A 14,077-nucleotide genomic window follows, 5' to 3' on the forward strand; every position below is an offset into this window, starting at 1 on the left:
AACGTAGTGGGGGTGCAGATGGTAGCAGCCGGACTCCTTATCAGGAGGGAGCGCCCCTTGCGTTTCACTGGTTGATTCCCTTTAGAGATATAACTTTATTATTATATTAGCATTGTTACTACTAATTCAAACAGTTGCGATTCTTTTTATGCTAAAGCCCCACAGTGACTGACCAGAAGACGACGGGAGCCCGCTCATAGCCCTGCCAAACGCATTGCACGCACAGACCCAATTCTTATTTCCAGAGTGAAAGGATTCTGTGAGCTATACCACAACTAATACATTTTTCTCCCCTGCAAACCCTCCCTTTAAAATGATGAGGGATACTTGGGGATAGAGAATCTTGGGGAAAAAAAAATAATCCAAGAGCCTAAAAAAAATTATCTAAGAAACTTTCAGTTCAAAGATTTTTCTTTCTTTCTTACCCCCAGCTGGGCACAGAGCACATAAAACATTAGAACATGTTTACAGCACTTGGCACGCACCCCAGTGAAGCTACACCTACACGTGGTACTGTAGGACAGCCCTAATGTCGGTCCTGGCTTTGCGGTTGCGTCCAGGATCCGAAACAACTGCCCTTATTTTGCCACCTTCCCCCCAAATTGTAAAGGCTACGCTATTTGCAGGCAAGAAAGAACATGTGTCTGTTGTTATAGACTGCAAAATTCTACGCTATCGGTGTTCAACAGAGTCCTCTCTGCTCTATGGAGAGCTTTGACCCGTCTGTGCTTACACGATGGCCCTGTGCAAGCCTCTGTCGGCAGCGCCACCGATGTAAGCGGTCAGGGGTTCCCGCCTAAATCACTTCTTTACATCAGGTGCATGTTTTCCTTAAGTCAGTGTAAAATTGGTTTAACTTTGCAATAGAAATTATCGAAGCGAAGTTAATCAAAGTCAACCCTTGTAACAAAGTAACGCAAAGTCTCCTGATGTCGGGAAGGAAGTCAGGGTCAATTCTGCCCAATAATTCCTCCTTGCTGAAAAGCAAAGGTTTTTGGAGTGGGTGCATTCATTATTTTATAACTCAGCAAACATAAGACGGGGAATAATTTTTAAAAATTGTCAATTCAAAGTAGCTGAGAAACCACTCGGGTGACTTGTGCAAGCACTACGGACTGGTTTCCAGCAAACGTTCACACGATTCAGGAAAAGAGGGTTTGCCCATATGTCGGTTCGACTCCTGACAGAGAACTGTCAACCCCAAAACCACACGGTTCCCTCCATCCCCTGTGTTTAAAATAAACCACAGGCTTCCAACAAAACCAAACATCAGGGGAGATGCTGGAGGGGCATACCCAGGTTAAAAGAAAAGGTCTCCACAATAAACACAATTTCTGTAACGAAACCCAGGCTCTCGTTTGTAGCTCAAGCAAAAGGTCTGCACAAACAGGCAATTTGCAAAGCAGCCACTGACAGTTGCCCCAGCTGGGCTTTACTTTCAGCAATGGTGTGCAGGGGAAAACTGCCTGGAGAAACTCGGCAATAAAACTCTAAGATGCCTTGGCTCGAAGAACAAATATTTATTCTATTTCAAACACAAGGGTAACGAAAAATAAAGCTAAAAAGCCCACTTTGTCATTTATATCAAAGTTTTCCTTATTTTATTGCATAAACAATTAAAATTATGAATTAGTACAAATCTGTAGGTGGGTAACCAGCAATCTGAACAGACACAGAGATATTAAAAATCCCAACATGTAATTCCATAAAAACATTTACCATATAAAAGATAGAGTTCAAGAGATCAATTACCAACTTTCCAGCCCTCTTTGTTTTCTTAATGTAATCCTTTCCTGAAAGGAGCAGCACCTATTTGAGGGGGAGCCACCCTAACCCAGGCACACGTACCACCCTGCCTGCTGAAAAAGGGGCACTCTGTGTTTGTTCCCCATCTGTGGGGCTGCCACGAGCCACGTGTTTGGCTGCCACCGGAGCCTGGTGTGTTTCAGCAGCAGCAGAATATTGTGACTTTGGAAAATTCATAGCAACACCTTACCCGCAAAGGGGGCTCAGTTAACCACACTCCAGAGTTGGAACCTGCAAAGCTACCGCTCAGCTGCTGGAGTGATCCTACGATAGCCCAGGAGCCAGTAATAAATGAAGTGGATTTCCCAGTACATGTTTGGAACTGGAAAAGCCTCCCCATATTCATACAGAGCACGTATCTGTAGGCCTGGACATATACACAGAGCATTTGTGGCAAGTGCAATGTAAGAGCTACCAAAACTGACAGGTAGTGACAGCTAAAGGACTACAATGGAGACTGTGTTGCGTACTCATTCATTCAATCAACACCGGGTAATTATGGCTTCAAACACATTGCAAAATGACAATAATGGGAATGACTTACCGACAGGTTTGCACCAAAACCCATGTAAAATTATAACGACTTTTATTCATGTCTCCGTGAAATCTTACCCTTATCGAGATCTGCAACTAAACCAAAACCACCACCACCACACCAAACCCCAACATCAAACCAAAACCAAGCCACCAACCAAAAAAAAAAAAAAATCCCTTAAAGCCACCTATGGCCACGATACAAATACACACAGGAAAAAGGAGATTGACACTTGGTATCATCCAGCAACTCTGAAATTCCCTGGAAATGAAAGTTGAGAGATCAATATATCGCCCCATTCCATCCTAAGATAAAATATGGTAAGTCTTGGGAAATACACAGCGTGAGTAATGAGTGAGTACTTTAAAACTACAAAGTCTACACACAACAGATAACACAGGCTGGTAAAGTTTACCGGCGTTGAACCGGGTGGTGGATAGGTCAGAGAGTATTCTCTGACCCGTGTTTTGTGCAAATTAAGAGAGCTCCACTGGCTGCAGACACAAAGATAAAAACCATTCTGATGCCGTGCTTTACTTTTAGTAAATGTGTCAAAGCATCGGGCAGTTGCGAGCATACGCACACAGGACTGCAGGTGCAGACTGGATTCCCCGTGCGAGAAAGGCGTTTCTTGGCGTCTCTCAGTCGCACTGCAAGGCACAAGTTGAGTGCCACGAGAGCTAAACCTACCGGTCCAGCTCAGTTTGAAAAGCCATCGACAGGCTTCATATGGCTGAGTGTATCTGCTAAAATCAGAGAACAGTGGAGGAACGGAGAACAGCCCCATTTCACCGAGGGGCCAGAGCCAATCTGGAGCAGAACAAGCCTGGAAACCCCCCAGCTCTCTCCATACTGGAAAAACATGGCACTAAAACTGTGACATTGACTAGAAATAGAAGTACCTAAGTACGTCCCCACAGACGGGAGCAGATAGCAAACGTGAAGGATCGTACCTGCAGACATGAGAGTGCCGGGAGGGAAGAGGACAGCCGCTCACTTGCCAGGGACAAGCAAGGGTTTGCACCTAGGCTTTCACCTGCTCCTACCACAGCTCCTCAAACGCTTTCTTCTCAAGGCCAGCACGCACAGGATACTCAACAAAGATCTTCCGATTTTTCCTATGCAACCCCCCCCATTTTTCATGCCAAACAATTCCCGCAGCAGCTTTCACTGCTCGGGGTCTGTGAGGGTCCCAGCTCTCTCAGTTTGGAGGCTGGCACCAACCCTGCGCCTGCCAGCATACCACTCACCTTCTTGAAAAGAAAACTTGTGTGCTCAGGAGAAAAAAAAAAACAGAAATCAGTACCGGGAACTAAGTTGAGTAGACTCAACACTATAAAAAGAAAACAAAACAAACCGCAAGGAGAAACACTGGAAGCTTGGCAGCATCACTGGTACTTGGGATGTAACCACACTGCACCGAGGTTCACCAACTCCCTCACGCTACCAGAAGAAAAACGATACAGAGAGAGGAGGGAAAGCCCTGCCCTCTCTCACCTTCTGCCTCCTCAGGAGACAGCCAGAGCAGAAGAGGGAGCCTGGCTCTACCGCAATACAATAACTCACGACTGGTGCTCCAGGTCATTGCGAAGCACTGAGCCATCCTGCTCCCTTGAAGGCAGGCTGTTCTCTCCATCTCTACTGGAAAGTGAATCTGAGCTCATTCCCCTGGAGGAAATGATGAAGAACCTTGGCTCACAGCTTTCTTGCTAGAATAAAAACTCTACTTAGGAACTAAATTTTCTCCTCTTTTGTGCCTATCTGGGAAACCATGAATAGAACAGAGCTAAGCATGCGACTACCTCCTCAGAAGACACACAGCTTTGAAAATGAGAAAAGCCCAGAAAGAAGCCATGGTGGCTGTATGCTGTCAGTTAGCAACAGCAGGGACACAGCCGGCAGGGGCACAGGCAGCAGCGCCGACTGCTCGCACAACTGCAAGTACCCAGCGGCGTGCAATCCCAGCGAGGGAATGGGCTTGCAGGTGCTGACCGGCATCACCTTTGGGCAAGCACCCCAAATCCAGGTACAAAGAAGACTGGGGTGGTGTGAAGGTCAGTGCTGCTGGTGACACCTGTAACCAAAACCTTCAGCTGAGGAGCTCCGTACCTGGGTGGGAGCTCCCCACCACCCCACCCTCCCCTGAGGCTCCGCACACCTTGCTCTAAGCTACGGGACCAAGATCCTGGTCACTCCCATTCCTTCAGAAGCAAAAGGGGCGTTACTAAGACTCTTACTACTTTTTTAAAAAATAATTAAAAAAAAATCCCTGAGATTTAAAATTGCCAATAAAAGATCTGCACAGATGCAAAATACAAGCAGCAAAACACGGAAGACGCCTTTCTGAATTAACTGCATTGCAAGAAAAGGTGTTGGCAAGCCTTCTCTTGGGTTTGCCCAGTGCGTTTATTGAAAACTCAGGTAGCTTTTCTCCCGAGAGTTTTTGAAAACCTAGAGAATTTAGTTGGATTTCTTCCCATCTGAAGCAATTCTAGAACATTTAGAGAGAATGCTTGCAGCTGAGGCACAGAATGTGAAACGGAAGCAGACATGGTTGTAGGTAAAGAGCTGAATCCCGCTTCTTTCTTTGAAAGATCCAAGACATTAACAGCCTTCCTCTAAACCTCTGTCTACATGTTTGCCCCTGATTCTGAGAGAGTTTGCAGGCTGTTGGTTTCCTTTCTTAGGTTGGATAACGTAGGTAGCTGGGGAAGGCAATCAGACAAACCGCCTAAAACCACACTTAGAGGTACCAGCTCTGGACACAGCTGCATGCAGACTCATCCACGTGCCTATGTAAGCAATATCACATCCACGTCCATGGCACCACCTCCACGAGTACAACCAAAGCCACACGAAGAGCCAGAACACACATTCCACAGAAGGAAAAAAAAAAAAAAACCAACTATAGCATTTCTAAACAAAAAAAGAGCAACATAACTGCAGTATAGTCCTGGAGGTCCACACCAATGCTTCGTTCCAAAGGTGCTTTCACTTCCTGTGCTGCTGGCAAAGGTGACAGGCTTCTCAAGGAACAGCAGTGATTCCACCTGACCCCAGCAACCATGGCGTAAAAGCAAGTGCTGTGAAGAACCATCGTACCGTGGTAAAAACGGAACTAGAAGAAGCTGTTGACTAAACGAGGTTTTCCCTCCTCGTGTTCTACCACACCTTGAGAGGAATTACCTCAAAGTTTTTGAGAAATAATAGCATTTTTTTAAATGTTTGAGTAAAGAATTAAGGTCTTTTAACAATATATCAAGACCATACTGAAAAGAACTGATATAAATAATACCGAGCGTGAAGTTATGCTTGTAAGTGTGAACTGCTTATTTTGGAGGCGCTGACTGTACTGGTACTGCACTTGCTCCTGGTGGAAACTGCGAAGGACTCAAAACTGGGCAGCAGGGAGCCCCAGACCCAAGTGGCTGAAGGAGATGATGCTTTCCATCACAAGGCTTCTGTCAGATGTTACGTGTTTCCCATTCTTGCTCATACAAAAGCAAAATACTCTTAAAAAAAAAAAAAAAAAAAAAAAAGACCTAATAGGAGCTGAAGCTCAGAATTCCGGGCCCCCTAGTCCATCGGGTTGGCAGATGGGAAGGACGTTTTGCAGCCCTGACTATTTCACCTCAACAAACATTGCCGCGTAGACGCGACCAGTTCAGTAACCACCTCTTCAATTACACTTTCACACTCACAGGTCAACGTCTCATGTCAAGGCACCTGACTACAGGAGTTTATAGAAGCGGTGAAGCTCTAACTGCTGTCTACAGTACTCACGCCTCCTAACCCCCCAATTTCTCACAAAGACTACGGTGTTTTTCTGAATTACAGCTTGTTTTTTAAAGGAAAAGTTAAACCTATCACCAGGTTTGCCACTACCTGCCTTCCACAGATAAAGGACACTTTTATGAATTCATTTGTAAGCATTTTTATGCGGTGATTAAATAACAAAAAAGAAGGTGAGACAAAAGGCAGTAAGTGCTTTTATAGTCTATGCATGTGTCTCCAAGCTGCTGCAAAGCAGAAGGATGCGCGTTTGTTGCCGGACTGCCGAGGCCCTTTGCAGCCAGGAAACACAACGATTGTCTTCATGAGAAGTTTTGGCGACTGCTGTTTTCATTTGAGTGTGCGCACATTCCTCCTCCTAAACTACCATGTAGATTATTTATTCATTGACATATACCACAGACATGTTGCATAGGTTGATACTTTAGAACTTTCCTTCATAGTTGAGTTGAAGATTGTCCTTTTTTTGATTGTGGAAATAAAAAAAAAAAAAACAACCCACAAATGGGGATTCTCACTGCAGCGCAGGAAACCAGCTAATTTACTGGATGCAGCTGCCTGCTAACAAGCATGTGTAAAAGTGACTGTTGCATTCAGGCGTTGGAGGACTCTGACAGATATGTTTATAGCCAAAAAAATCCCCCGATATACTGTACTTTGTGATGGCTGCATGAGCCAGCTGATGATACTTCTCTGAAATCAGTGGTTTTTCCTAAATGCAGTATTTCGTGAACGTTGTAGCCCATTATAACACATTCCAGATGCAGTGTGATGCATCCAATGCAGCATGAAAGCCAGGATGCTTTGAGGGAAACCGAAGAGGTACATTAAAAAGAATTAAAAAAAAAAAAAAAAAAAATCAACTGCCTTATGTGATTTAAAATCCAGCCACTGGATTAAGAGTTTTCTTGCTTAAAGTGGCTGACATCGCACCCTCTTGACTTCTAAGCCTGCACAGCACTGAGGGATCTGTCACGATAGTCAAGAATCCATCAGTTGACATGCGCCTTCTCTGTCCAGTCTTCTTGTGTGAGGTTTTTTAAATTATTCTGAAAGTCAAAAGCAAAGCTCTCACTGGTGGCTTGAGCAAAAGGGTTGCTAAAGAAAAGGTTTACATCCAGCGGCGCAGCGCTTTCGGAGTCACAGGAGTCCGTGTCTGTGCTGCTGGAGTCTTCTGTGGTGGTAGGCGGACAGCTCAGCTGCTCCAGCTGGTCAATGATGTCCATGAACTGGAAGGCTGAGCTGGACTCGGAGCGGACTGAGTAGGCAGGGAAGTTCACCATAGAGCTGGCCTCCGAATGGTTGGCGGAGCTGTACGCGTGCAGGGAGGATGTACCGTTGAGCGGCAAATTATTGAGGGAGCTGCTCTCGGAGCGGTTGTTGATGAGCGAACTCGTTTCAGATGGGCTCAGGAGGCTTTGCATTCTACTTGCTTGGGCCTTCACCTCAAAAAGCTCTGAGGTGTCTGATGGCCTCTCATTGCTGTTGAAATCGCTCCCTTCCTCAAATTCAAACTCATCTTCCATATTCATATCTACTGCCTCAGTTGAGTACCTGTCAGGGCTTGACTGAGAAGAGACTGTGTTTTGCTGAAGGGCATCCATTGTTAAGCCAGGTGACTCCGACATACACTTAGAAAAATCAGAGCCCTTTAACTCTAAACCGCTGTACACATATGAAAAGGCCTCAGAGCCCCCAGCAAAAAAGGAAATTTCTGCTGGGTCATCATCAATAAATTCCTCTGACACCTGTAACTGTGAATTTGTCAATGTGAAAAGAGGGACACCCCGACTGCCATGCTGACGCTCTTGTTCAGCAACGAACACACCTGCGGTAAAGTCATCCTCATCACTGTCATTTTTACAAATGGCCACCCTGCCCTCCTTACTGCTTTTCCCTACAGCTAGACCTAAACCGCAACCACTCTCAACAACAGGACAAGCAGGGTTACAGCTTCCTGCAACACTACCAAACCCAACACCTTGGAGCATGGGAGATCCAGGCTGCTGCATCAGTTTCCTCCCCGCTTCTTCTGCTGGCGCTGCAGTGGTTTTTTCCAGACTCCTTGTGTATGGCGCTCGGGGGTCCAAAGAGGAAGGGCCGGTTTCTGCAAAGATGGGCAGGACAGGAGGAGGAGTGGACGATGAGTGAACTGAGTGGAAGGGGGCAGCAGCTGAGGCAGGAGACCCTGGGGTTCTCAAGCCCTCAGTGAATGGGACACTCTAAGAGGAAAAAAAAGTAGAAACAGAACACATAAAAAGTTTTTTATAATACAGAAAAACAAATGCAAGACCCAGTTCCTGATGCAGGAGGACTACGTGTTTCAAAAGAGCCCACTTTATGGCAAACAAAACATTGCATGCAGAAACAGATCCAGCAGGCCCAGTAAGAGGCAAGATCTTTTTTTCCTGAATTCTGATAAATGGTTAGAAAATTAAATCCACGTATTTTACAGCCTCTGCTAAAAAAGCATCCACAAGAGAAAGTAACACAAGACAATGACAGCAAAATCCTGTGATGCCTCCTCAGCCTTTCGCACATAAAGCAAGCCCATGCGATGAAATGCTTGTTTCTTGCCACTGATGGGAGAAGGCATCTACACAATGAACTTAAAGACTTCTCCAGGCCGCAGGAAAACGTCGCTCACTTCAGGCTCCATTGGCTACAACTACCAAAACTGATACCACTCAGAAAAAGAAGAACCGTGGACCAGGGACAAAGATTGAACAGCGAAGGTGATCCAGACACACGGTTCACCCTGGTCACCTTCCCTTCACTGTCACCTCAGGAAGCTGGTTCTCAGCTCCCCTGCCTGCAGGATGGAGCGCGCTGCAGAACTGACCTGTTTTGGTGCGTCGGTGTTGGAAGCACGAGTGGACGCTCTGACTTTGCTGTGCCTCCTGCGGAAGAGAGAGCATCCCGTCAGCACCCAAGACATGAGCCAGCCCTTCCCCACCCAGCTGCTGCCATTCTAGTAGCCAACAGAAACGTCTCAAGCTGTATTTTAGTTAATAACTAGTTCAAGATTTTAAGTCACACAAGTTGTAAATTAAGGAACGCAGGAGTAAGAAACGTACAGAAAATGGAATAAAGCATTCCTACTACTGCAGGAGAACTCAAGAGCAACCCGGGCAGGAGACCAGGCTAAATAGCACACTTAGTTTAACCTCTTTGTCATCGGTATGAACACCTACAACCGAATGGCTTCAAAACCAGAATGAGGAAATCTGTAACAATTTCACAAGCTGCTTACAATTCAGTCAACCGCAGCATTTATGGCATATGGAAGTCTCCGTGTTACAGCTCAACAAGGGGTATCCCACATCCCACTCGTGGTCAGTCAATAAAAACATCAATAATTTACTAGGAAATCAATCTTTCATGCAGAAAAGGAGCTCAACAGGAGCCCAAGACTTTACAAACATTTATTAATAGTAGATTAATGCAATTCTTCAAAGCCCTATTAAGTTCCTACAACCTTTCAGGTGAAAGGCTCTGAAGAGTTTCCCAGACATAGGCAGGATGGTTTCACAGTCAAGTAATGACAATTTTGTACTGAAAATGCACATTCTTTCTTCTTTTATTTCATGTTTAGAAATGAATTGAGTATTTAAGATCACATCTTAAAAATATTTATTAATAGTAGATTAATGCAAACTTCTTCAAAGCCCTATTAAGTTCTGATAACCTTTCAGGTGAAGGACCATGAAGAGCTTTCTGGATGTAGACAGGATGGTTTCACAGTCAAATAAGTAAATGCAGTTTTATGATGCAAGGACAATTTTATAATGAATGATAAAATGACGATTTTGTACTGAAAATGCACATTCATTCTTTATTTATTTCTACGCTTAGAAATGAATTGAGTATTTAAGGTCCTGTTTCCAGACTTGCAGATCCCGCGTTCAGTCAGGCGCTCTGCCGCCGGCTGCCTGCACAGCTACCGTGACAGACAGGTCAGTCCCCACTAATGCCAGTGAACCTTTGAAACATACCGAGCTGTGCAATGGCTAAGTCACACATCGCCAGCAGACATGACAATGCAATACTGACTGTTTCCCAAGTTTCTTCACAGCACCACAAAGCTATCATCTCTTTAAATTTAGTTCAGCTACGTTATATTTGAGGTAGACCTCATTAACTGAGAACTCAGCAACCGACCATGCCTCCAAGCATCATTTAGAAACACGGAAATTTAGGAAGTAAGGGCGCTGTGAACGCCTCGGCTACATTCCACCTCACAACCGTATTTTTACTCACCTTTCGTATGGGGTTTTCTTCATCCCACTGTCCTTAATATAATCCACCAGTTGCTTCTGTGTCCGGCCACTGTGAACCCACAAAAGCACAAACGTTATAAAAAGCAGTGGATGAGGATTACAGATGGAATGACTTTAGAGTATTTTTTTCCTTTTGGTCTTGTTGTCTAAGACATAAGGAATTCAGCTCTAACAAATCCGTGACACTTCTCCCTACCTGTATCTGAACGATGACCCTCTGGTGAAGAACACTGCTTTAGCCTTTGGCTTTGGCTGATCAAAGAGCCTAAAGAACGTGTGATACTCAACGCAGATTTTCCAGAAGTTTTTACACTCATCCCTACTTCGCAAAAGAAACTCCAATGTGTCTTGATACGGGCCCTGGGAACAAAACACAGGCACATAAAACAGCAATGGTGGAAAAAAGGGGAGTAGAAATAGGCACCGGCAAAAAGGCTGAATGCCGGGAAGATGCAGGATTTCGCTAAGTCACTTCTCATATGCTGGAAAGCAATGGCCGTGATTTTGAATGCAGGTTAAATCATTTAATTTCAAAAATATTTGTTTACTTTGAAACTGTAAAAAAGTTTACAATGCACTTGACCTTAGAAGCATGCTCAATATAACCCGCCTTAAGAATACTGATCATAAAGCCAGTAATTTGAGAGGAATTACAACATTTATGTGAAACAGTAGCGGTTTCAAAATACCTTTTCCTTAGAAGTTCTGAGGCTTGTCTTACTTGCTGAGATTTAGACAAGGCTGGAGAATACAGGGTATGGCAGAGTACAGTTATCCATGAAATTCCTGAGGGTCTCTTTGCGAGGCACACTAGTACACACGCAGATGGCGCATGCTGCTCCAGGGTTCCTTGCCACACATAACTATAGGACATGCAAGTATTTTTTCCCCCCCCATTTTAATACAAGCCCACGTTAAATATAATCTAGTCACCCAGTGTGGGAGCAACAGCTTTGATGACACCTGCAATCAAAAGCATCTACTACAAAGCAGCCAAGCATGGAAAATAACACTGCGGCTACGCAGACACATGGAGAAGGCTGTGGCAAAAATAATCACACAGTCCTTAAAATCAAGCTCCAAGGCTATCACCTCAGCCATCTATTCCTCCCTGCAGTACATCAGGTGATTCTCATTTGAATGCAGGGACTGGCTACCAGATTTTTCATTTGAACAGCACGTATTCAGCAAGCTCCTGGGGGAAATAGTCAGGCACCAAATAGCTGGGGTATTTTCTGTCTTACACTTACACATGTCAAGGATATGCCTATGTCAAGGATAAATCGAGGCTGATAACGAAAGCCAAAAATCTGAGATGACAGACACAGGGTGAGAAAGGAAAGATTTTTGAATTTTTTTTTGAATGAGGAAGCCAAGCCTATGCCACTGTAGTTGCTTTATAAAATTACAAACTCCAAATTTTCCATAATAAGATTAAGTATACATATTCCTTTTCAATACCAAGCAGTCTACTACTACGATAAAACTTACACAGACCTCTGGGTGGAGTTTAATAAGGAATCGTTTCCTCTTGAAGCTCAGTTTACGGACCTTGGACCAGTTGAAGGTATTGATTTTCGTATTACCCTGAATTAAAATGATAACGGTTAAAAGTTTTGCAAGAGTTTCAGAAGTAAGAGCAGTGAACAAAATTCTGTTGGGGGCATGTGCATGTACACCCCCCTCACCCCCCACCCCATTCTGTCAGATTTTTTATTTCTGGTGACAATATTCACATTATCAAGGGAATACAGGGGTAGCCACGAGCGTGGAATGCCTGCCTGCCTCTGTGCAGATGCTGGAAAACGGAATGAAAACCTAGAAAACCGGATGGGGAAGGAATGTCTCAACCCCATCAAAATCCAGCATACTTTATGGTACGAGCAAGATTTTATTTAACATGCTTTCCTTTTCCTCCGATTTTTCTAATTCGGCAGCGTACTGAGGAGTTCTTGCCCACGCGCATGAGGAATCCTGCCAAGCTCTTTCCTCCCAAGCCTGCTTATTTGGCTAAAACTGGGCTAAAACCAGGCTCTGCCTTCACCCTGCTCCTGTACCACTGGCTCCCAGAACCTCAGGGAAGGACCCTGTCAGCACTGGCTACCGCAGCAGCTCCCGGCTCGCCCTCTATGAGCGAAGGGAGACGAAAAATGGCACTTCAAGACCCAAATGAGCTGAAACGATGGAAGCCTCATAGGCTGAGAGGCCACTGGGCAGGACGGAGAAGAACCGCAGTGGCTGATGCGTGTCTGAAGAGAAGCTGCCTCGCAGCAACAAAAGAACAGGTAAGACACAACACAAACGGAATGGAAAATTGGTGCCCAAATGGAAATATTTCAGTAGGTTGGCTGCCTGTGTGTTTTGGGAGGAGGAAAATCATGATTGCGTTCACAAACAGCACTCTGGTCATCAAGTCGTATGTTTAATACGAACAAAGTGGTAATTCTAATTGGTCCAAACACACCAATGAAACAGCATTTCTGTAGACCAACAGCAACGTCATCCCAGCAAAAATACACAGGAATGTTAAACCAAGGGAAACTGAACCAAAATTCCAGGATTACAGACCTGTTCCAGGTTGGTACCAAATGAACTGAGGATTTTATCTGAACACACACGTGTAACTTCACACAGACAATGAAAAACCTACTTTGGCGTCACTGTTGGTTTTGATGCTCTTCTCTCCGCACCAGACAATATTTTGTGGGCTTAAATGAAACTCCCTTGACCATAAAAATGTGCTAAGTCTTAAAATTATCAGACACACCCGAAGTCAGAATGAGAGACTTGCTGCCAAGACGTGCTGCTGATAGACAGACGCACGCACATACCTGCTCTCCCCACCTTACCTGGAAGACCAGCACACCCATGTGCGAAACAGCCAGGTTAATTTTGGTGCCCTCACGGTCAGATGCAAGGTGAAATCTGATGCCGTACATCTCCAGTTTCCGAGCTATTTCAAGCACCTGGAAGTCTGATTCAGCAGAAGTTTGACCCCTATGGCGGGGAAGAAAAATAAGTGATGTTTTAAGAACAAATTGATTCTACAGTATTACCCACGTGGCTAATGCGCTTAAGTCTTAACTCTGGCACTAAATGAGGATTTTCTCTCTCCTCCAGTTGGGCAGTTTCACTCCAAGTTCAGTATTATAACGCGACTTCTGTAATAGGAGCAATATGCAATGGCAAGGTGACCAACCTAAAACACATCCCATGGACAGAGGCACTGAAACAAATGTTAACTACTTCGGAGCTTTTTCAGTTTAGAAACTTGTCTGCCTGGGCTCCAGCAAGGCCTTTGGCACCGTCCCCCACAGTATTCTCCTGGAGAAGCTGGCAGCTCATGGCTTGGACAGGCACATTCTTCGCTGCAGAAAAAACAGCAGGATGGCTGGGCCCAGAGAGTTGTGCTCAGCGGAGTTAAATGCAGTAGGTGACCGGTCACAAGCGGTGTCCCTCAGGGCTCAGTGCTGGGGCCAGCTCTGTTTAACATCTTCATCAATGACCTGGGCAAGGGGATCAAGGGCACACCTCAGCCAGTTTGCAGATGACACCAAACTTGGTAGGAGTGTGGATCTGCTGGGGGGGAGGAGGGCTCTGCAGAGGGACCTGGACAGGCTGGATCCATGGGCCCAGGGCAATTGGGGGAGGGGCAACAAGGCCC

At 45.2% G+C, this 14,077-nt stretch overlaps 1 protein-coding gene across 4 annotated transcripts in view; it reads right to left on the bottom strand.

Moving 5' to 3' along the window:
- The window catches only part of FARP2 (FERM, ARH/RhoGEF and pleckstrin domain protein 2), a 74,584-nt gene that overhangs the window by 22,462 nt on the left and 38,045 nt on the right, over positions 1 to 14,077 (bottom strand). For 3 of the 4 annotated variants that reach the window (XM_035900041.1, XM_035900042.1, XM_035900044.1), the window contains 6 exons: positions 13,263 to 13,410; positions 11,905 to 12,000; positions 10,610 to 10,773; positions 10,394 to 10,462; positions 8,976 to 9,033; positions 8,115 to 8,355 (listed from right to left, as the gene is read on the bottom strand). In XM_035900041.1, the coding sequence (XP_035755934.1) occupies positions 8,115 to 8,355; positions 8,976 to 9,033; positions 10,394 to 10,462; positions 10,610 to 10,773; positions 11,905 to 12,000; positions 13,263 to 13,410 (776 nt within the window). The remainder of the gene's footprint in view (positions 1 to 8,114; positions 8,356 to 8,975; positions 9,034 to 10,393; positions 10,463 to 10,609; positions 10,774 to 11,904; positions 12,001 to 13,262; positions 13,411 to 14,077) is intronic. The other variant, XM_035900043.1, reaches the window with a different exon arrangement.

This window comes from Egretta garzetta, unplaced genomic scaffold, assembly GCF_000687185.1.
Source record: "Egretta garzetta isolate BGI_Z169 unplaced genomic scaffold, ASM68718v1 scaffold448, whole genome shotgun sequence".
Taxonomy (NCBI): domain Eukaryota; kingdom Metazoa; phylum Chordata; class Aves; order Pelecaniformes; family Ardeidae; genus Egretta; species Egretta garzetta.